This window comes from Rosa chinensis, chromosome 2 (genome assembly GCF_002994745.2).
Source record: "Rosa chinensis cultivar Old Blush chromosome 2, RchiOBHm-V2, whole genome shotgun sequence".
NCBI lineage: Eukaryota > Viridiplantae > Streptophyta > Magnoliopsida > Rosales > Rosaceae > Rosa > Rosa chinensis.
The window spans coordinates 13,626,587-13,650,039 of NC_037089.1; the positions used below are offsets into that span (position 1 = coordinate 13,626,587).

General features: G+C 39.2%; 4 protein-coding genes across 7 annotated transcripts; 2 read left to right on the forward strand and 2 right to left on the reverse strand.

The window, feature by feature from the left end:
• Positions 1–1,109: 1,109 nt before the first annotated feature.
• LOC112187810 (scarecrow-like protein 15) lies at positions 1,110–3,316 on the forward strand. The gene has a single exon (XM_024326756.2). It carries the CDS (start codon positions 1,331–1,333, stop codon positions 3,005–3,007), a length of 1,677 nt encoding a protein of 558 aa, XP_024182524.1. The 5' UTR covers positions 1,110–1,330; the 3' UTR covers positions 3,008–3,316.
• A 2,928-nt stretch (positions 3,317–6,244) lies between these two features.
• LOC112187306 (HVA22-like protein k) lies at positions 6,245–9,197 on the forward strand. 2 transcript variants are annotated; one of them, XR_002931050.2, is made up of 9 exons: positions 6,245–6,306; positions 6,525–6,583; positions 6,674–6,771; positions 6,943–6,994; positions 7,721–7,784; positions 8,256–8,351; positions 8,495–8,567; positions 8,749–8,956; positions 9,035–9,197. XR_002931050.2 is itself a non-coding variant. In XM_024326049.2 (8 exons), exons 1-8 carry the CDS (start codon positions 6,274–6,276, stop codon positions 8,850–8,852), a joined length of 579 nt encoding a protein of 192 aa, XP_024181817.1. In that variant the 5' UTR covers positions 6,245–6,273; the 3' UTR covers positions 8,853–9,197. The 2 variants fall into 2 exon arrangements, 1 of the variants encoding a protein (XP_024181817.1); XM_024326049.2 differs by having other exon boundaries at positions 8,749–9,197.
• Positions 9,198–9,652: 455 nt separating this feature from the next.
• Positions 9,653–14,514, reverse strand: LOC112187304 (G-box-binding factor 1). Of its 3 annotated transcripts, XM_040515157.1 has the most exons (13): positions 14,286–14,514; positions 13,934–14,162; positions 13,715–13,852; positions 13,585–13,632; positions 13,378–13,467; positions 13,167–13,256; positions 12,894–13,060; positions 12,703–12,760; positions 12,455–12,503; positions 12,121–12,302; positions 10,659–10,736; positions 10,162–10,287; positions 9,653–9,974 (listed from the first exon to the last, which is right to left on the reverse strand). In XM_040515157.1, exons 3-13 carry the CDS (start codon positions 13,772–13,774, stop codon positions 9,894–9,896), a joined length of 1,029 nt encoding a protein of 342 aa, XP_040371091.1. In that variant the 5' UTR covers positions 13,775–13,852; positions 13,934–14,162; positions 14,286–14,514; the 3' UTR covers positions 9,653–9,893. The 3 variants fall into 3 exon arrangements, with proteins under 3 accessions (XP_040371091.1, XP_024181814.1, XP_024181816.1); XM_024326046.2 differs by lacking the exon at positions 13,934–14,162; XM_024326048.2 differs by lacking the exons at positions 13,715–13,852; positions 13,934–14,162; positions 14,286–14,514 and having other exon boundaries at positions 13,553–13,620.
• Positions 14,515–15,979: 1,465 nt separating this feature from the next.
• LOC112185524 (serine/threonine-protein kinase STY46) lies at positions 15,980–20,692 on the reverse strand. Its single transcript, XM_024323778.2, has 6 exons — positions 20,226–20,692; positions 18,424–18,556; positions 17,464–17,659; positions 17,062–17,183; positions 16,811–16,966; positions 15,980–16,529 (listed from the first exon to the last, which is right to left on the reverse strand). Exons 1-6 carry the CDS (start codon positions 20,468–20,470, stop codon positions 16,158–16,160), a joined length of 1,224 nt encoding a protein of 407 aa, XP_024179546.1. The 5' UTR covers positions 20,471–20,692; the 3' UTR covers positions 15,980–16,157.
• Between the last annotated feature and the right edge of the window lie 2,761 nt (positions 20,693–23,453).

A 23,453-nucleotide genomic window follows, 5' to 3' on the forward strand; every position in this document is an offset into this window, starting at 1 on the left:
AAACACATAAGTCACACTCAACCTTATATAAGGTAATAAGGACGATCGCCATGAAACAGGATGCGTTTCTTACTCGAACAACGTTTGACTGAAATTCATGACTAAATTCAATCAACTATATTTGTGGATGGTAGAAGTGGTTAGTCAAGGAAGACTTATAGTAATGAAGCTTTTACTTTATACTTTGCAGGCAGTTCAGTTTTATCGAAGATAGATAGATACGTTTGCCGAGTTCCATTTTCAAAGTCAGTATCCCAGGCCTCAAAGTTGTTAATCATGGCTCTTTTTCCAAGCTTTTTCAAAGTGGGATAAGAGTAAAGGTGGGTGGTGGTTTTCATAAGAGCTAGCTTTTGTGGGTCCTCTCTTAAGAGTTGGGGAGACACAACTTTGGAACTTTAACGCAAACATCTTGACTTATTTGTCGTTGTTCAGTTGAGATTTGAGATTAACGGACTACTCCCTCCTGATGTGTTTGAAATGAAGCCCTAGCCTTGGCTTAATTAGTTAAGCCAAGAAAAACGAAGCCCTAGCCTTGAGGCTTGAGTTAGTTAAGCCAAGTAGTGATGGTTATGGAGAGGTTAGAAATAGGGTTAGGTATGGCTTTGATAACTTTGAATGCACCAACTGTCGAGTTCTTTGTTTGGAACTTAAAGCTAGAATAAAAAATGGGGTTAGATCGACCATGTTGGAATTCAGATGATATAACAAAGGTAACCTAAGCAAAATCTTGGGCATTACAAGTAAATAACTAAATATTCCTTATAATATAAGTCATGAGTTAATAATATAAGATCATCAGCTTCGCAAACATTTTGTAATTAACAAGTTATACATTATTTTGTCCTTGTCTAAAGAGAACCCTAAAAATATTTAAACTAGCTAAAAAGAAGCTTTAATCTCCTCCACCTACATTACAACTCCATTGGATCTTTAAAGTTTGACTGTTGGATCCTTCTAAATCGATCTACATGGTTTAAGTGCTTTGCATGGGCACTGAGCTAGTAAAAGCTAATATGGCAGCGAATCCAACAATGACAGAACTCAAAAGCATGGGGGTCATATATGACTTGAACAAGAAGCTTCAAAGAGATCAAAAGCGCTCTCTCTGACCCTCGTCATACTTGTCTGTCATGTATGCACATTATTAATCTAATGCCATACACTCACCACCACCACCATGCACACACTTACACGCAAAGATAAAAAGCCAGCAATCATCACCACCAAAAGCCCCCTTACCATTTCCCAAGAACCAAAACCCACACACCTTTGAGTTTGAGTTTTCTTGCTGCTCTAGTTCTCATTCTTTCTTTGTTCCTCTAACCGAGCCATGAGAGTACCCGTTACCACACCCCAAACCAACAACAACAACAACAACAGCAACCAATCTCCAAACCCTAAACCCGAAACCAATCTCGGATTCCACACTCCTTCGCGCATCAATCCAAACCTCTGCTACGAGCCAACCTCCGTTCTCGACCTCCGCCACAGCCCCAGCCCAGTGGCGGCCGATAAGCCTTCAAAAGTTTCAGCTATCTCCGACGTCCTGACTCACCCGAATCACCATGAGCCTGTCGAGTGGGTCGATGAGCAGGATCTTCACAACTTGGACTGGGAATCCCTCATGATAGACTTGGGCTTGCACGACGACTCTGTCCTTAACCTGAGACCTACTACTAATACACAGCTGAACCCCCACCCCAACAGCGAGCCTCAGATTCCTCATCTCCCGGAGTACCCTCTTCCACAGCCCTTCGATCCCACCCAGCTGGTCCACTCCGACTTCAACCTCTCCGGGGTCTACTCCTCCCAGAATTTCAGCCACCACAATCTGCCTTCATATGATCAGACCGATATTCATTCCTCGGTGAACTCCAACGTGGGGTTCGATTTCATCGAGGAGCTGATCCGAGCCGCGGACTGTTTCGACTCTGACGAGCTCAACCTGGCTCAGGTGATCCTCGACCGGCTCAACCAACGTCAGCGATTGTCCTCGCCCAACCCAAAACCTCTTGGAAAACCTCTCCAGCGAGCCGCAGTTTATTTCAAAGACGCTCTCCAGTCCCTCCTCAACAACTCCACAGGTTCAAGTCCGGTTCGCAACCTCTCCTCCTGGTCTGAGATTGTCCAGACCATCAGAGCCTACAAGGGCTTTTCGGGGATTTCGCCTATCCCGATGTTCTCGCACTTCACAACTAACCAGGCGCTCCTCGAAGCGCTCAACGGCTTCAGCTTCGTCCACGTCATCGACTTCGACATCGGCCTCGGCGGCCAGTACGCTTCGCTGATGAAAGAGCTCGCCGAGAAAGCTGACGTGTCGAGGTCCAACCCGCCGGTGCTGCGCATCACCGCGGTCGTGCCGGAGGAGTACGCCGTCGAGAGCAGGCTGGTGAGAGAGAACTTGTCCCAGTTCGCTCAGGAACTCAAGATCAGATTCCAAATCGAATTCCTTCTCGTCCGAACCTTCGAGATTCTCTCCTTCAAGGCGATCAAGTTCATGGAAGGAGAGAAAACGGCGATTCTGCTGTCGCCGTACATCATGCGCCGCCTCAGCTCCGCCGAGAACGTCCGCGCGTTTCTCGGCGACATCCGGCGCGTGTCGCCTACCGTGGTGGTGTTCGTCGACGGAGAGGGGCTGGCCGAGACGGGAGCGACGTCGTTCAGGAGGAACTTCGTGTCCGGGCTGGAGTTCTTCTCGATTGTTTTGGAGTCGCTGGACGCGGCGGTGCAGGGTGGCGAGATGGTGAGGAAGATCGAGACGTTTCTGTTGAGGCCGAAGATCGAGGCGGTGGTGGAGGCAGCGGGGAGGAGGGTCCCGCAGTGGCGGGAAGTGTTTCACGGCGCGGGAATGAGGGCCGTGGAGCTGAGCCAGTTTGCGGACTTTCAGGCCCAGTGCTTGTTGGGCAAGGTCCAGGTCAGGGGGTTCCACGTGGCGAAGCGGCAGGCGGAGCTGGTGCTGTGCTGGCATGATAGGGCCCTGGTGGCCACGTCGGCATGGAGGTGTTAGGGGATTAGGGGTTTAGCTTAGTTAAATAAGTAGCTCTTAATTAAGGAATTATGGGTTATATATAGTCTCTGTGTTTAGTGTCAACTATTGGGGTGGGGGGAGATTGAGATGTAAGTAAGGGGCTGTTACTTTCAAGATCCCGACCAATTTGTTATGGTGGGTCTGGGATCAGGTTTCTGTTGATGTATAAGTTTTGTTGGTTTTCTGTAACTTTTTGCGCTTGTGTATGAACAAAGATAACAGGGAAAGCTAAGCAATTATTGGTCACTTCCCATCACTTATGAATCAAGGCATGGAATTTCTTTGATATAACTTACTTCGTATGTTTTTCTTCTAAAGTTATGGTGTCATTACTTAAGGGATTAGATCGTACAAATAAGTTGTATGAGGGAGTATCGATTCTTGAGTTAGGTTTATTTCTCGACGTGAGGTATGTGGTGTTACCATCTTCCATACCTTTAATATTTGGTAATGATTTGAATTTTAAGAGTGAGGCTCTAGTACGGATCAAAGTGAGAACTTCATGAGGACTTTAATTGATCACCAGATAACAAAACTCATAAATCACTGCAATCAGGTGAAAGGCTGCCACTGCTGCAAACAGAGAAGTTGGCCAATGGCAATATGGCATTGTCAGTCAAACCATCCCAGAGTAGTGGAAAGCAATAGTAGTTTCCGATCTTGCAAAATTTGGGATGTAGACAATATAGATCGTCTGCAAATCACTCTAACTTGACACTGTTGAACATCATTCCTTGTTGAAAAAACTTGATTGAACTATTGTTTGTTTGATTAACACAGAATATAACCATCCAATTCAAATTTCTAGCATAACATTAAAACTCCAACCAGGAGAATCAAACAAGATATATAACATTAATTGGAAACATGAATATGTATCAACATAGTTGTAGGCTTGCAGCCATAGACATAGATATATAGCAAACTTCGAAAACTGGAATTTTGAGGGATCTCATTATCATCAAAAGTGCATCCACTTCATCCATCCACACTGCAATAACATCAAGAAGCCCTCATTAAGCTTAGTCTTGCAATTGTATATCCAGAAACCCCTAAAAATCCAAGAAACAACACAACCAATCACCCCTCAAACAATCTATGAAAGCCAATGAGTCAATGATCAAACAGAATGAATGTCTTTCCCTTCTGCATTATCAAAACAATTGGAAGAACGAAACTTGAGAAAATAAACGGTAAGGATTGTTTGCAACCTCTCCGGCATCACAAACAATTAAGGTTAAAATAATCATGAATTTTCAATTGTATATATATTTCTTGAAACACTCCCAGACAAACGGTAATACTTAATCCTATGCTAACCAAAAGGATACTTGTGTGTCTTAGTTGGTTATTACCAACTATTGTAAATTACATACATGTACTTAGGAAGCCAACTCTCTACTCAAGCAAAGCAGGCATAAATCAAGGCCTCAGATTTATCCCATAAGATTGACAGCTGACGAACTATATATTCTTGTAAATTGATGAAATTCAGTTTCTTTTCGCCTGTAAATATTTAATGCCATGTATTCTTGGTAAATCTCAAGCTGTTACGAACTAGGAAAGAAAAAGTAATTTTACAATATACAAAACCTCTTGGTCCTCACATTACGTGCCTTGTATAGAAATTACAGTTTACATACATTCTGTTGGACATTAGTTCTCTCTAGTTAACCAACATTGCATTAGCAGATCTCTTTAAGGTATGTAGAGCAAGTTGACATATTATCTCTTAGAGCATCAGTCAGTTTTAGCATTTTTAAACACTGCCAGTTAAATTCCGTTTACTCAGCAGCTTTGGTAGCAGAAAGCAGAATTTATGTGGACTTGCAGCCACTTGAAGTGACAAATTAACTAAAACTTACAAGAGCTAGCAAATGGTTTATTTAGAACAGATTTTCATGGAGTGAATCAAAATAGACACTAATATGAGCTCGATCCCTAAGAGAAACGGCAACAATTGATCGTTTGCTGACCAAAACAGATACTGTACTTCTTTTGTCTTCTACGTTGAAACCCTCTATTGTACATGCTACAGAAATATTACTTACAAAACCAACTCTCTAGTCTGTAGGGTTGTAGCAACCATGCATAACCCAAGGTGTCAAACTAAACCAATAAATTGAAGTATTTAGCAACATTTCTGAGGCATATAGAAAGCCAGTCAAGCATGCATTAAGCACACGTACATGGCGTCATAAAAGGGTACCCTTTAACTGGTTTCAAAGGGATCAGAAAATTGAGTAATCAATAACAGGTTCAGCAGATTAGCAGAATACAAATTAACAAATGCAAATGCATGAAACGAGAGTGATAATGAGGAGTACCTAACCAGCACTTTTATCCGCTTCATTTCAGCTTTCTGCAGCCTTATGATGGCTTTTCAACCCCATTGCAGCCACTAATCCGAAATAGGCTCTCTTCATATTCAGTTATGTCATGAGACCAAATGTCTACACGTACACATATACAAGCAATGCTTCTCTTCTTCTTTATGTTCGATCTTTATCAACCCGGTGGTATATTTGCAAGTCCTTATGGCCGCAACTGTACTACTTTCCATAACCAAGAATGGGAAGTAATGTAATATGTATTCAAGCGGATTGGAAAGCTTCAAGTTAAAGAGCTTAGTCCACGAGTCACTCACATCATATTCTTTCGTGATGCATAAAAATGATGATGATCACGTAGATATACAAATACCATACCATTGCACGTACGAACACAATGGCGAGACAGAACAGCCCGGTCGCTGGAAGGGGACGTTCATCTTTCGAACCAATGAAACGTCTCCAAACGGCAGCGTTTCCAAGTCTAGCGACTCCACTAGTTCAGTAGTTTTAATTTGCGCTGTGAGACGAGGAGTCTGTACGTGACCAAGGGTTTTGTGCTTAGAAGAGAAGATGCTTTAAATTGGGATTTGGCGAAGTCCGGGTCGAATAAGATGATGAAACGCCACCGCTTTGAAACGGAGCTGAATCGGATCAAGGATTTCACCGGCAGCCGAGAGAGAATCTCCACTATCATCTCCACCGGTAGGTGCGCTCCCGCCATTGCAATAGGGGCAAAATTCGAGAAAAGAATTAATGGTGGTCACTTTTATATTTTATTTCAGTCTTTTTTTTTGGGCCCTGCCCGGCCCAATAAACTACACCGCCCCGGAAAACAAAGCCCACCTGAGTATATAAAACGCCATAACACGGAAAAACTAAATTAACGGTTTTCTCTCCTCTGCCTGGAAAAAAATGGCGCTTCTCGGATCCAACATAGCCAGTGAGGTCAGGTTTCATCTTCCTCCTTCGATTTTTTTTACCTTTCTGGACTTCATTTCAATCTCCTTTCAATTTGCTTGATCCTTGAATTTTTGCTTAGCTATGTATTCAGATCATTTTGCTTCTGTCTATTCACCATGGGCATCATTGTTGCTTGTGTTGTTGGATGGGATTTCCTATATGATAGTTATGGTCAAATTGATGATTGGGAGAATTGGGTGCAGGTCGGGCTTCGGCTGCTCCTTTGTCCTCTTGGTTCTAACATTGTGATTCGAACAGCGTGGTAAGAGACCTGATTAATGTTCCTTCCGTCAATGTTGAACTTCACAAGTGGTTATATTATGGATTGATGTTGAGGCTTTCTTTGGTACAGTTGTTCTGTGGGGATTGTTGTACCGGTATACTGTACATGCAAGGCAATTGAGAGGAAAGATGAAACTGCACAACAGAAGTGGCTTCTTTATTGGGCGGGTTGGGATTTGTATTTTTTTTATTTTTGTTTTTTTGTTTTCCTTTCCTACTTGGATGAGATCACCTTTCATCTCAATTATCTGTATAGAGAGGCTTATGACTTTCTGATCCCTATCAGGCAACTAAATTAATTCTGTTTATTTTTTCCACCCCACCACCAAATGATTGCAGCTTATGGATCTTTCAGCCTTGTGGAAATATTTTCAGATAGGCTTATATCTTGGTAAGGCTTTGGACCTATTTACTAAAGTAGCATATCTGTCATGTAGGAAACATTTTCTGTCTGATACTGGATAAGAAGACGAGCCATGCTGCTTCGACATCCATATAATGTTTGATATGTTGCATTTAACATGTACTATCTATGTTATTTCTTTGCTCTCAGTACTATGTCTTCTTCTATTCATCTTCATTTTTACCCAGAATCCATTATCTTTGATCGTGCTTTTTAGTTTTCAGATCACTGTCAATCTCTTTTGGTTTTTGACAGTATGGATGATAATGTTAGAGCCATGATGACCATGGTTAGATGTGTCAATCATTTTTTTGATAAATTGAAAAACAGATGATTACTTTCCATAAGTGAAAAGAAATTGACATTTTCAAGAATAATAAAGAGGCTATCCTACGCTCATTATGTACGTACAGATTCCTTGTCCATGTACTTGTTAATGTGTTGTAATCATCTCATGAAGTAGCATTCTATTGGTATAGGGAAAGAGTAATCCATTTTTCCTAGGTCTATGCACTTGTCAATTGTGGTTATCTCTATTGGTGTAGACAACAGAATTAGATATGGTTAGAAGATTCTATCGGCATAAGGATAGAGTGAAATGTATAACAACTTTATAAGAATAGATATCACTAGTAACTTATGCAGGCTTTGTGACCAAAGTTATGAACTAGATAGATATCCTAATCTTTGTTTGGAACTTTTGATTATGTGCAGGTGCCCATATTACTATCACATGAAGTTTGCCTTTCTTGTTTGGCTCCAACTTCCATCTGCTGATGTAAGATAAATTTGCTTCTTTGTGGTTTGTTTCCATCAGTATCTGTTGAAGAAGAATGACAATGGTACCTTGCCTTGGTTTTACATGTCTATCTTCTCTTTCCCTTATCTTGTGTTTATTTTGGTTATGTCATTACAACCACCACCTTCCTTATTTTCGGACTCCTTTGTTTACCTGCATTATATGGGAAATGTGTGATAAAGCTGAGTAATCTCAATTTAGTATTAGTCTTTTCTTTTGTCTAGTTGTCATGTAGGTTTTTGTTACTGAAATACAAATATCATTATATCGTACGAATGTTTATTGGTGTCTCATCATCTGGTCTTATGATTGCATTCTGAGTTGTGTTTATAAGGTTCTTTTTAGCATTTCATTGCCAACTTTAGTTATGTGCGCAACTTTATACATGGGAACAGCTTGAGTTGTAACTTTCTTCTATCAAAAATAACTAAATGCCTGCTTTCCATCCAGGGGGCAAAGCAGTTGTACATGAACCACCTACGCCCGTTCTTTTTGAGGCATCAAACTAAAGTTGATAGAATTTTGGGCCTTACATATGGTGAATTGGTATGCCCTCTGTCTGCAATTAGTCTTGAGTAGTATGTAACCTGGAAATTTTTTGGTCTGGGTCAACATCTACTTTCTTCACAAGTTCTTGTTATCTCATTGTGCGTACAGAACTAAAATGTTCATTGGTTTGTTAATTGCAGCTCAAACTCATTAGTGCACACCAAGGAGAGATCCACTATGCTAGGGCTATGTTCTTGAAAGTTTTTGGTTCAGGTGAGAATGGCATTGGTCAAACACCCCATCACACACATTTTATTAGTGAAGTACAGCAGGGGCTGGTAGTCACTGCTTCAAAGCTGGCATTATTAGGTTACAGAGGCTAGTAGTTACTGCTTGTTTGTTAGTCCTCTACGGTTTTGCTAACTGAAGATCACTTTTGCGTCCTCCTTAACAGATCAGATGCCGAGGGGCAGGGCTAATACAGATCTGCCACAGAACAATGCAATTGAAGGGCCGCCTAGAACAACCAGAGAGTCTGACTCCGGTCTAGATGATTAGATCTACTTAAAAGGGAAAATGTGCATAGTTTTGAACTCTTTCTTTTCCCCTTGAAAGAGAAAAAGAGTAGAGACGAGAACTATTCTCTCCTCTTTTGTGATAAGGTAGCGGTAGATTGATTGAGTTATTATTGTTAGTATTTTGCTGTGGTACAACTTATTCTCTAATTTGTGTTTTACTAGGTAATTGCTGAGGCATGTTCTCTCTTCCTTGAGAAAATCATGTATCGAGTTATGATGGTGATATAGGCCATGGTGACAGGAACATTTAAGCCTTTCTTACCTACCATATTAGTTAATTTTATCCCTCTTCTATGCTCTTTTGAGGGAATCTTTTTTTTAGCTATATTACATTCTAGTACGTTGCATCTTCTTCTTCTTTTTTGGCAAATAGTACGTTGCATCTTTGGGGTAGTGGCTTTACCACCCCATCTATTTAGTTTTGGAAAATTGATCGGGATAATTTGGTGGTAGTTTTGAAGTAGTTCCTATGTGTCTTGGAGTTGGAAAACTGTTTGGACAACCAACAACAAAGAAGTGAAAAGCAAAGAATGAAGAAAAGGAGTAATACGAACTAGGTAGATCAAGATTTTCATCCTCATTGAGCTCATCTCAGACACTTGCGTTGCTAATAGGGTGATCAACTAAATCTTCCTCATTAGAATCAAAGGTGCAAAGAGCAAGCGTTTCCAAATTCCAATTCAAATGGTTTCACCACTTCATTGCAAGTGAGCTTTGACATAGAGCAGGGCAAATAATACAGAAGTTGGTAATAATAATACAACACTGAATAGAACAAGATAAGGAGAAGACGGAAGTTATCTATTATATACTCTTTTCCAATGATACAACAATCGCCATGGTTGCTCCATCAAGGACCCAACTCAGTTAACAGTTCATAAATAAACGATACAGTTACAGAGTAGGGTTAAGCGTATAAATTAGTATAAGAAAAACAAATGTTCTACACTCAACTAAAGTGAGGGTCATGGCTCCGGAGCTCAATAAAAATCCGTTACTACAAAGAGAGACCAGTACCATCTCAACTGTTGCCCTCACCGCCACGAGATTGATGTTCAATGTTTGCTACTAAATTTGGTCCACACAATCGTGTCAACTCTTCCTGTATAGCGACAAAAAGCATAGTCACAAAATAGACTTCATGCCAAGAACATATTAGTCAAACAATTCAGGAAACATGAAATTGCTTTTGAGGTTTCAAGCTAGCACCACTTGACAAGAAGCAAGGATTATCAACATTCCATATACAAGTAAAGAAATAATGAATTGCAATTATCATTTAAAAAAACCTTTATAGAAGTATTTTCAGACACAAGCTTCTCGCATTCCTGGGAGAGCCTTTGCAGCTCATCTTTAAGGCCATGATTCTCATTGGTCAGTCCCTGTACACTTTTTTGTAGCTCTTCACACTCCGCCTGGAAAAACATGAGAAAAGGAAAGGAAAATCAGGCTTATGATCTATTAGTTTAGGTCTTAGCACATAGATCTATTGTGATATAAGATTTATCATCTTCCAGTGGCACTCTGCAAACTAAAAAGCTCCTTCAGTTTCAAGAATAACAATTTTCTATTATTTCCTCCCACATCCCTGCTCTGGTGAAACCAAATTAGATCCTTCTTTTGGCTACATTTGCAAGGATTGCATCTTTTACTTATCCCCTAATACTAGTCTAGTTTCCCACCCTCCCTCACCACTTGGTATGGGAGGGTTTGTTAACCACTTTTCTAAATGAAGGAATATTGACAAAGGAAACTCCTGCCAACGGGCGTATAAGTGCATCTGTACCTGCTTCCGCAATCTTGACCTCCTAGCAGACTCCCTATTTGACTGCTTCCTTTTCTGTCTTTTCAGTTCCCGTTCATCCTGTCAAAATCATTAAGGAGAAATTAAAAGCATTATCTGGAGATACAACTAATACAAAGGACAATGCAAGTGTTTCAAGGAAAAGGACGATGCAAGTTTTTCAAGGAAAAGGATGATGCGAGTCTTTCAAGATTAGACAGTCCAACGTAATAGGGGTACGTGAAGTAAATTAAATGCATTATTTAATTTCTAATAATCAATTCACTAACAACATGCCCAAGTCATTAACCTACCAATAATTTGTTCTTAATTTCAAGCTGAACACATACATATGGATATTACTACAATATTTGAATATACTGAGGCACACACACGGATTGAAGAACAGAATAACAATTGAAAAATATGTACTAAAAAGAACAAGACAATTTTACAAATGGTACCCGAAATAAAGTCCGTCCATCATTTTGGTACATCACATTTAAAAACTATCACATTGGTACCTCAACATTGAAATCCAAAACAAGTTTTGTACCCTCCGTCTATAACGGCATCACCTCTATTGCCACAAAGGGTATTTCATGGACAATTTTGTCTTCCGTCTTTCTCAAATTTTCTTTTTCTTTTTCCTTTGGCAATAGTTTTTTCTTTTTCCTCTTTGGCAATAATTTTTTTCCTTTTCCTTTTGATCACCGAATTCTCTCTCATATCTCTGGCAATATTTTTTGATCACAGAATTCTCTCTCATATCACGCCTAGAAAAGCAAGAAACCAGAGAGTGTGTGCGAGTTTCTCTGCCAGCCAAAAGTCGTCGGTGTTTCTTGCCGTTGAGTCTCGGTCCAGGAGAGGATGTGATCGGAGTGTAGCCATTTTTGCTTCATTCCAGCTTCTACTAGCTATCAAGGGTTAGTGTTTGTTTTGGAAGGAGAAAAAGAAAGCAGCAGTGGCAGATTCATCCTCCGCCATCGAGAAGGAGCAAATCACAGATCAGTGCTGGCTTAGTGGTAGTTTGGTGGTTGTTTGCCCCAATCTGGTGTCCTGTTGTTCGGGTCGGGCTAGTCTGGGCGCTTTGCATTTTGTATCAAGGATCTCCCGTGATCTGAAGTCAGATCGGATCCTTGATCAGTTTATGTGAGCTGTTCCAGGGGATGTTTGAAGTTGGGTGTGGTAGGCAGTTGTTGAGTACATAGAAGAATATAAATATTGGGTCTAATCAATAAATAAAAATAAACCCATTGGGTTAAGATATGGAGAGACCAAAATAGCCCTAGTAAAATAGAGGTTTAATGCCGTTATACTAAAAGTAGTTTGAATTTTAATGTTGGGGTACCAATGTGATAGTTTTTGAAATTGATGTACCAAAGTGATGAATGACTTTTAATTGGGATACTATTTATAAAACTTTCTCAAAAAGAAAAATTTAAAACATGAGAAAAATTTGTACCTGAATCCAATGGTCACCACCGACAGCTGATGGGGCTCCAGATTGATTTCCTCTCATTTTTGCAGTTCCTGCACTAGCGGGGGATGCATTCCACAAGTCCATTCCCATATTCAGACTAGTTGCAGGCATAGAAACTACAGGCTTCCCAGGCACTAAAGCTGTGTTATTTTGTGCATTTGCTCCTGAAAAATGTGAGAAAACCATTTTACCAAAATTAATGCAAGTACCATTTACCAATGTCTACGCTTACAATATAGTGTAAAAAGAAGTGTGTGTTGAACACGATCACTATAGCAGACCAAAATAAATAAATAAAAGCACAAAATTATCGTACCATCTGCAAGCATCTTGTCAAAGCTTCCCTTCTTGTTTGCACCATACTCCTAATGATATAACAACCATGTTTCATTAGAAGAAATCATGCCAACAGTTATTTCTCAGGCCAGGTTAAAGTCTAAAATCCAAAGCACAATATATACTGAGCCAGCTGGTGCAAAAGCTACTGCAAATTTACTAGCCATTGAAGAAAGGTAGAAGAACTCAAGAACATCTTGGAGTATTAGCTGCAGGGCATACACATACCTGGTGGTTACCATTCTCCTCGCTTCCATCTGATGAACCCTCGCTGCCACTTTCAGCACTGTTAACGAGAAATTTTACAGTCAGACTGGGTACAGCATCAATAAATGATCTTTAACCAATGTAAAATGGTAAAGACTCAAGAGCAATCAAAAGCTTGTAAAAAGGCATAACACAATGCAAAGACCACTGACCTTTGTGAAGCTCCATCATTTCCAGAACCAGAAGTTGCTTTTCCACTCTCCCCAGCCTTAACTGTATTTCCTGCAGCTCCCTTGGGTTTTTTGGCTGAAGCTCGCTCTTTCCCATCTGCACCCTTCCCTTCCGACTCTGGATTTGTTGGTGGTACTGAAGTAGGAGTCTAACAAAAGTAGATGAAACCAATTAGTTAATCAAGTTGAAACCAACTAATATGATTTATTGATGATGCAAGGGTACATAATCATATCGGAGGAAGAACATCATACCGTGACCATACCCGGATGAGCATAAACTCCACCTGGAGGATATATAGCAGGGTATGGAACAGGAGTTCCATAAGGCGGCATCATAGGATGCTGAAAATTAGTAAACCCCAAAAGTGAACAAAAATTAAAAACTACCTTGCTCCTCATAAGAAACAGTAAATAAATGCCTGCGACAGAACTCGTACGTCTCTACTATAGAAGAAGACCTCACCTGGGCTCCCCACATATATGGGTGTGGTGCTGGTGAAGCAACAGAGGAAGCGAAAAAGGGCGGTGGAGCAGCTCCAGCACCATAATAAGCCTGAACAAAAACATGAGCTATGAGAAATTAAACTAATTCACCAGGACATTAAATTTATCTACCTCCTTATTTCACAAGAAATTACATATCGATCCAGAATGTGTTTTCATCATGAACCTGCATAGAGCTGGACCAATCAGGATACGAAGGCTGTGTAGGTATTTCCTGTAAAATTCATGGAAAGCACATGATTAAAACCTCCGAAAACGAAATCTCGGACTATTTATGAGGAGAAGGGAGGCCATACCTGAGCTGTAGAAGCTTGTTTGGAAGGCTTAGAGGGTGTGCCCTCTTCCCCTGTCCCCATTTCAATTGGCTCACCAAACACTCCTCCACTTCAAAATCAACCAGATCACGTTTATTCCCAAAGATCTCTAATAAGCACCTGAAAAACACTAAATTCTCAGGCCTAAATCCAAAAGAACAAGATTATCTCACTGATTAGCCAAAGAAATCATTATTGTACCCAAAATAAAATTTGGATGCTGGTGTTGAAGACCTCCCCCACATTACATTGAACCCCCAAAAAGGAAAGAGGGAGGGGGGGAAAAGACTGAAAAATCCCTTTCAAATTGCACTATTCAGCCAACAGATTTGAAGCCCCAAAGTTCCAAACTCATAAAAGCCAGCACCTTTACCAACCAGTCTAATTCAATTAATCCCTATCTTATCCAAATTTCCCCTACAACAAATCCCTATTACCAATTCCAAACATTTCAAGAAACCCAGATTTCAATTAAAAAGGAAAGTAAAACCAGAAAGGCAAGAGAAGCGTGATGTGAATTATGAAAGGAAGAGAGAGAGAGAGAGAGAGAGACCTGCTATCATGGAGTTTAGGAGAGTGAGGTGGAAGTCCAGGTGGAACCACTTTAAATTAACACCAAGAATCAACGGCTAAGAATTTTAGGGTTTTTGAGAAAGAGAGAGAAACAGGAAGGTGCTGCTCCCCTAAACAGACCTAGGTGGCCGTGTCCGTTTCTTCTGAGCTCTTCTCTCGATTTCGAACTAGTTGTCGTTGTTTGAGATGGGACTTTGGGTCTCTATGACTCTTTGAGAGTGGATATGGGACGGGGGGTGGGGGGGCAGAGTGATCTGCTGCGGCGGCGGTGCACCGGAGCTAAGGCTAGGGTTTTGGATTTTGGGGCGACACGTGCGAGGTTGAGGCGTCCAGCTGTCCACGTTTCAGTGGATCAGATCGTGACGAAGCTGAAACCCACGATGACTCACCCTGACAGCAACTGCCCCCTCTTATATTATTTTTTTTCTTTCTGCTTATTCGTCTTCTTTACTTCTCTCCGGCGCCTTTTTCTTGCTGTTTCTGCCGACCGCCAGTGGTTTTGCGCCACGTTAAAAAATAAAACTTAGACTTTATAACTAAACATTGAATACAGAATAATTAATGAGCGTGTGTTTTCTATCGTGTTGAATCACACTGATATTTTTAAATGGTTATTTAACGATTCTCGGTGCATTAAATATGAATGTAGAAATAAAACATAATACTGTATAGGACAATTATGTGTCAGACGAAAAATAGCGGAACAGTAATGAGAAGGTGAAGAATTTTCAGAAATAGGAAATTATAGGGTAACAAAGAAATCTTGTGACTTGCGCCCTCTTGGAAGCATTTTGATCAGCTGCAAGTCTCTACTTAATGGTTTTGAAGACGTGAAGATTAAGCAAATTTTTAGAGAAAGCAATATGACAGCAGATGCCATGGCTAAGAGCAGCCTCTCATGATCCTGAGATTGTTATTTTTCAATACCCCCCAAAGCTTCGAGTGCTTTTATAGATGATATTTGTGGCGTAATGAGGAGGAGAAGATCGTAAATTAACCTCCATGGCTAGTGTTTCTTTTTGCTTTAGGCCCTTTGGGCCTCGTTTGTAACCAAAAAAAAAAAAAAATCTTGTAACTTGCTAGTCTCCTAGACCAAAAGGAGTACTATGACTTGGACTGAATTGATAGAATACACTAGTGATTAGTATCATCTAGAACCATCAGTGGCTGCTAATGACAATGAGGAGTCATAGTTGTCTTCATTAGGGGAAGGGAGTCGAATAAAATAAGGGAGATAAACTTTTTTTTTGACAAGAAGAGAGAGATAAACTTAAACAATACAGTCCAAAATCTGAGTCTTTTATGCAGCAAACTTCCAAAGTCCCAATAGCTTTTCTGTCTTTTATTGAGAAAAATAGTGCTTATAATCAGAAGTGAGCTCATAGGCTTACTAATTTGCAACGAAACCCAACTGAGAAAAACACGATTATCATTTCTTTCTTTGTTTTTTTGAATACATTTCATTCTGAAAAGCATTCTGTACAAAAGAAATGCCAGTTCAGCTACGAACTCATGGCTTCAACTTTTGTCCAGAGAAAAAAGAACTAAGAAACTGTGTATGAATGTTCTCTTACCGCATATCTAACATGCTATGTTGTCATGTTGTCAATCTCTGGTACCACACGTTGTGGCAAGAATCCATTAAACCATTCAACGAATGGTTGTGATTGACAACTCGACAACATAACATGTCAAACCATGCAGCAAGAGAAACATTTCCCTAAATCTATGCTCTGTGTATACAACAAAAACTAAGAGAACAGCCGATGCAACATCCTACATGCATGAATTCCTAGCCTGGGCTTAAAGCCCCTCCGCTAAAACAGAACTCACCAGTCACCATGCCATTTGCTCAATGAGCCAAACAAGAGAAACAGAACCACCCCGATGACCAACTCTTCCAACTCTTCTTGCGCCTTTTAACCCTTTTCTCTTCTTCAGGTGTCTCAATCACACGTTGCTGGGTGGCGCTTGGTGAATCTTCTTCTTTAATGTTCCTCTCATTATCTTCAGTCTCAATGACCTTTATGTTCCTCTCATTATCTTCAGTCTCAATGACCTTAGGAGGAGGTTTGGTCTCCTGTATGCAATGTTCCTGGTAGAAGTTGGAGAGATAATCAGTGACTTCCATAAATTCTGGTCGGTCCTTGGGGTCTTCTGCCCAGCAGGACTCCAGTAGAGGAATAATACCCTCAGGAATGTCCTCCAGGTTAGGCCGTACATTCTGCAAAGCAAGAACTACAATCATTCTAGTGTTTTAACAGAGTCTAGCAAATCATAAATATCTGTTGTTTTCTTACCAGTAGTGACTTAAGGAGATCAACTAAGATCACACAAGTTTTTTTAGCTAAGTAGAGAACTTCTAAATGATTAGCACCATGGAAGTGGGCCGAATTTTATTAGATTATAGAGAAAGGAGTATGCAAGAGTCTGTACCTATCAGATAAAACTTTTCAGGTATCCAAATAATAAGTTTCGTTTTTCAATGGCACTCATAGAACTTACATTAGCTGTAGCATATGCCACCATTACGTTATTCCTTCCCTTGTATGGAGTTTTGTTCGTGAGCAACTCCCACAGAACTATTGAGAAACTGTAGACATCTGCCTTGTGATCATAATCTATCTTTGCACCTCTTGGAACTGGTTCTGTGCTGAATAACTACTTCAGAAGAAAGAAAAATCTTGAGACATTATGCAACTTTCTTGCTGAACAATTGTTTGAATAATAAATGAAAAGAAATGAAAAAGGTTTACCTCAGGAGCCATCCACCGATATGTTCCAGCCTCACTAGTCATTGCACCTTCTATCTGCTCTCTAGCAAGCCCAAAGTCAGCCAGCTTCACTTGTTTCATGTTTTCTGTAAGAAGTAGATTGCCTGGGGAAAACAAATAAGAGACTACCTGTTAGAAATGTGTTTCTATGATAAATCTCAGGTGAGCATGCAAAACTAAAGGGAAAGGACATTGATTACTGGTTGCAATCTGGAAAATTTTGAAAACTAGATATGAGACTAATCTTTTTATGATCTAATACTAAACTTGGCTACAATTGGAATGAGGATATGGTACCAATCCAAAATCATGACCAGTGCCCCCATGTTAATAAGCCAAAGTGCTAGAATAAAAAAGAAAAGAGAAGTAAGAAAGGAAACTTACTTGGCTTCAAGTCACGGTGTATGATGCCATTTGCATGCAAGTACTCCATAGCTTGACATATATCCAATGCAAAACTTATTGAAAGCTTCAAGTCAGGAATTACGGGGCGGGTGTTCCACAAGTACTTCTGAATTGTGCCACCTCTCATAAGCTCAGTAACTATCATCATAGTTGGTTTCACAGACGCACCGATAAACTGTTTCAGGACAAGGACTTATCTAATCATACGAAGTATGAACTCTTAAATTATAACAAACTAGAAAAAGTCAGTATTATAACCCGAGATATTCAGGTTTAATAAGTGAAATCACTATAAAGACTGCAGTACTGAATGATTTGGAATCCCAAAAATGAATGAGATTTTATTTCTTAATATGTAGCTTCTGTCCCCAGTGCTTTATCAGTCGTTAAAGTACTAGATCTCAAAGAAATGCATTCTTGTACCATATAACTGGACTTTTTCCAATTGCTCCGTTAATACTTCATTTTCAATGTCATTATAATACCAAAGGTTCCATAAATGCCTACATCACTATCAGTAAATTAATAAAGGGATAAATTAATAAATTAAGAGTGAAAAAACTATTACTCCAAAGATTATTGCAAAACCCCACAATTTTAATTACTTGGGCATCCAATTTACAGAAGCTAACAACAACAGGGCAGTGAATACCTATTCAGGAATACAAACAGGTGACTGGGAGGTAAGTTCATGTTTTCATCTTGCCGAAATTTGAACAGAAGAAAGACATTTCTTGAAACACATCATTTGCACAAGGTTAAACTGAAACTGAGAGACTGGAATACCGTACCGTAATCTAAAAGGATTTCCAAGAAACAATGATGAACAAACAAATTTCCCCAAAAACATAACAGAAAAAATAATGAACACACAATATATCCATATCTTTGATAGATAACTGCCTAAATAGAAAAAATAGGAGGAAATAAGTATCTTACCTTCACAATGTTTTCATGTCTCGCCTTTGACAGCAACGACACCTCCCTCTGAAATTTTTCCTTGCGTTCAGGACTGATAACACCTGTTTCATCTGGCTGTATGATTTTCACAGCAACAGGTTTGGAATTGTACCTAGATACAAAAGTGGAAGGCTTCAATACTCTACAATTCATGACATATAATGCCTTAGTTGCAACACAGGAAAACAGATTTATGAATACACACAAAAATTAGATGAAACATATGATCGATTTATTAGTTTTTGCACTCAAACAAAATGTCTCTCATACTAGTAGGTATTATTTAGCATACAAAGCAAGACCCTCAACCATTAATGGTTTTCCTATTACACTGTTGGGAGTCCTCCCCAATTATCCCCTCAAAACTATCACCCCTTCTCCCTATCCCACCAGGCCACTGAATATCAAAAGAACACACAAAATAGTGGGCAGAGCTTCCCAATCATAAAAGAAGATTCATCTACCATATATAACCAATGGTTTCCTATTTAGAATCTACTTAATATTTTTACATAACGTTCCTCCCTCAAGTTTTTGGCTAGGCCATTAATGTACGATGGCCAGAATAAGTAAACCATATCCGGTCACATGCACTATATAACGTATGACAACAGATACTTGCACTACGTACTGCTAATAATCATGCAATCGTGCATGATCGCATTCTTGTAAACATTCTATTGCCTGGCAACAGGATGTAAAAGCCACAATGCCTCATGTTGACATCTGATCTTCAGATGCAGATTTACAGAAAAGAAAATAATGAGGGAGGTGGGGGGAACTAAAAGAACAGAACCTACATGAGTTTTGCTGCAGAGGTCTGAACTACGGATGATGATTTGCAGAAAAGCCTTGGCCTTGGCCACTCTAATTAAATTTTTGTCCCTCCTATGCTAAGAGATTTTTATGTAGAAAATCCTTGCCCATTATTGGACACTGACAATTAAACTGATGAATTAAAAATGAAATTTTTGATCCCTCCTAAGCTACATTATGATTTGCAGAAAACCCTTGCCCACTATTGGAGAACCACAATTTTAACTGATTCTGTAATAAATGGATGAAGACCAAAATCCAGAATGTTCTCTCCTTATTGACCTTTCACCTAAAGCAGCTAATACTCTATGATGTACTGAGAAAAAATCATCTTAGAAATGCTGTGTCTCCTAGAATAAACTATAATCCAAAACATCATTACAATTGATATAACACCACCTCCAAGAACAAACATCCACAAAAAAGGTACAAAGTTATACTAGGGCCCCTCTAATTCATACGTAATCTAGATTCAAAGGAAACCAATTTGTATGTATGGCACAATACCAAAACAGATTTTAAATATATACTGCTCTACTCCAATGGTTATATAAATCAAAAGTAATAGACTGCTCTGTTTACTTTCTTGGCATAAGACAATGGAAAACAGCAGAAAGCAAAGAACTTTGTTCTCAGAAATAACTCGGCTCAAAAAGGTTTATCAACAGTAAAAGTAAATCTCAGAACACCACTAAAATTTTCACCTTTTTCACCTAACAAAGAAAAAGAAACCCAGGTATCATCAAAACCCTTAAAAAGGGTTTATCTTTGTCAAACCCAAAACTCAGAATTCCCAACACTGACACAACTCAAACACCAAAACCAAACAAAGCCAACAACTCAACCAATCAAACAAACCCAAAAAGCAGCAAAATTCAAGAACATGCAGACAATGTGATCAACCTAATCAAGAAACCACAACCAAGAAAGAACAAAGAAGCAGAGAGAAGGCAAAGGGGACCCACAATCCTTCATAGACAATCGCCTGCGGCCCTTCTCCGAGCATTTCACCAACCATAACGCAGCTTGGGTCAATAAGCAAACTTGGGTCCAAATTGAACACAAAGTTGTTGCCTTTGCCTTTAGCTGCAACACAATTCTCATCATCGTTGCTGGCGTTGTTCTTGAGATAGCAGACCGGGTAGTAGTCGAAGAGTTCGTTATCGGTGACAGTGAACACGCCATGTCCCGCCATTGCTGGAGCTTGCATTGCACACAGAAGGGTCTCCGCAAAGATGGGTTTTAGAGTGAGTGAGTGAGAGAGTGAGTGAGGAGTTTGGACTCTCGAGAAATTATTTATAGCGGAATAGAAAAGTTTTATACAAGGGATTTTTTGTGTGCCAATTGTGGTGTGTAGGTTTTAAAAGAAAGATTGGGGGTCCTGTGCGAGAAACGCGAGGGAAACTTAGGAAACTTTGAGTGCATTTTTGGGAAAAACCAATATGTTTGCTCATCAATCATTAAGGCATTGGGGTGAGAGAAATAGGCTGCGGTGGCGGTACATGGAATTTGGGCTTGAGGTTTGAGGTTTACAGGGTGGAGCTGAGGAGGTTAAATTAAGAGATTAGTTTTGGTGGATAAACTTTGGAGGGATAAAACTTGTTATGGAAATCTTGGGAAGAATAATGGAAGTTTTTGGGTTGTACAAACGCCCCGCATTTAATTCAGGCCAGCACAAGTTGTTCTTATAATGTATGTTATACATTGTATCTATACGGTGAATACAGTTTTTCTCTCTTTTGAGACATGCATGTAAACGTTACGATTTTTTCATATGAAATTGAATTCCATGTCAATGACATGCAGTAGAGTTTTGTCTTCTTTTAAATGCGATAATGTAGTGCTTTTTCAGTGTTCACATTCTCTTCGTGGACTTATTTTCTTGTGATTTTGTGTTTTCGTTTCTTTTTTATTCACTCAATAATTACGTTTATTGTCATATATTGCTGAGTTCCACGTAAATAACATGCAATACAGGTCCTATCTTCTTTATATTCGATAATGTAGCACTTTTTCAGTAATTACATTCTCGTTGTAGATTAATCTCTTTATAATTATTGTGTTTTTGTCCTCAATTTGTTTACAGTAATACGATTTTTGTCATATGAAATTGAGTTCCACGTATATGACATGCAAGACTCTATCTTCATTAAATTTGATAATTTCTATGTAGCAATTTTTAGTGTTCACACTATCCGGTGTGGATTCATCTCCCTATGCTTTTTTTGCTTCCTTTTTCTTTTTATTTACTCAAAAGTTTGGCAATCTATTATTATGCTTAGCCGAGAGGCTTGAGTTACGGTTGATGTACTAGAAAATTCTTGTATGTATTGCAATACTTGCACCCTTTTTTAATTTTGAACACATAGACAAAGAGAAACAAAGAAAAAGTTGGTAGAAATGTACCTGGATAATGAATAGGGAGTGAAATTCACACTCCTCATTTTACAATTTGCACTCTATGTTTCATTTCTTAGTATCTATAATCCACACTATAAAATGACAAACTTAAGATATTAAAAAAAAAAAAATCTTAGATTGTAAAATAGGGAGTGTGAATTTCACCTCCCCTGATGAATTACGAAAACTAACACTACACAGTACTTAGCAAATTTGCTAATGCAGCTACATAGTCATGTTAGCCTTGTAGGCTCATTTGGCGAAAGAGATTATGTTCGGTTTAAACCAACAATGTGAAGATTCATTGGAATCCAACATATTTGTTGCATAATGTTTAAGGGAATATGGCTGTTATACTATATGCTACTCTTTTATGTCATGGGATGGTATTACTGCTTGTTACTTTCTTTTCTTTTCTTTTCTTTTCTTCTTTAATGTTGTAGGACTTGGCATGAAATTTATGCAGATGAATTTATTGAAGATAAAAAGCACCTATGGCTTAATTAAGAGTAAATTGAGTAATAAATGTGATAGCTGAACTACTACATGCATGTTAATTTCCACCTTTGAAAGTTGAACTGATTAGTGATATCATTGCTTTTATAATACTAAGGAATATTTGTACCAGAAATCTGTATGCATGCCTACGACAATGCTTACCCTGTTGCGATACTTGAATTGAACGAGTGTCTTTATTGTTGGTTTGCTTAAATGGGTAGCTGAAGTACTGCACCAACAACCCACACCATGGGTTTTGGTTAGGTTGTCTGTTTGGCCTCCCGACACAGCTGGTGATATCAAGTTAGGGAGTCTAAAGCTTCTGTCATTTTAAACTTCCCAAATTTGGACCAAACCAACTCGGCAATATATTATTTTAAGTTTTTATCACAAACAGTTCTTGAAGTTTAGATCATTCAACATTTTGATTTCCAACATTCTAAAACTATCACATTGGTACCTCAAAATTAACCCTCACATACTTTAGTACTCTGTAATCCGTTAACTCCTTCCTTTTTTCAAGGCAATTTTCGTCTTTTCATCTCTCATGTTAGTTAATTAGTAGCTATCCTAATTGCTTCTCATTTTGCATATATAAGTACTATTTATCATTTGCATTTTTTTATTATTTTTAGTTAGAGATCGGTGACTAATTATCACGATCAAGACGATGATGAATTTAGTAGTGGGGAGAGAGAGCATAGGACAAGACGAACATACCCTTGAAAAAAAATGGAGAAGTTAACGGTATTATTAATGGAGGGTACTAAAAGTATGTCAAAATTAATTTTGTGGTGCTAATATGATAATTTTAGAAGAGTTTTTATCACCCACAGGGTCTAAATTTCTGAGCACGGGACATAATGGTACCAAACTTTTAAAAGTGATCAAAAATGAACCTGAACTTTCAAAAACACATCAACAGAATACCTCTATTAACTTTCCGTCAATAAGCTATTAAATATAAGGGTATATCAGTCATTTAACCCAATTTTGATTTAAAATTACTTGTTTACCCTCGAAAGGTTTGAAACTTTAATTTCTTCTTCTGCATTATTAATCTATCTCTTCCTTAGTTCATTATAGAATTATGCATTTACGACCTAAATTATCATTCTTTTCCATGTTAACACTTAGAGGTGGCAAATGGGCCACAAAGCACGAGCACGGCACGGGCCCGGCACGTTTAAAAGCGGTCCGGCACGGCCCAAGCCCGTTAGTGGCCCGACACGACCCGAGCACGTTAAAATAACGGGTCGGGCTGGGCCTAAGAATATTGGCCCATTGGCCCGGCC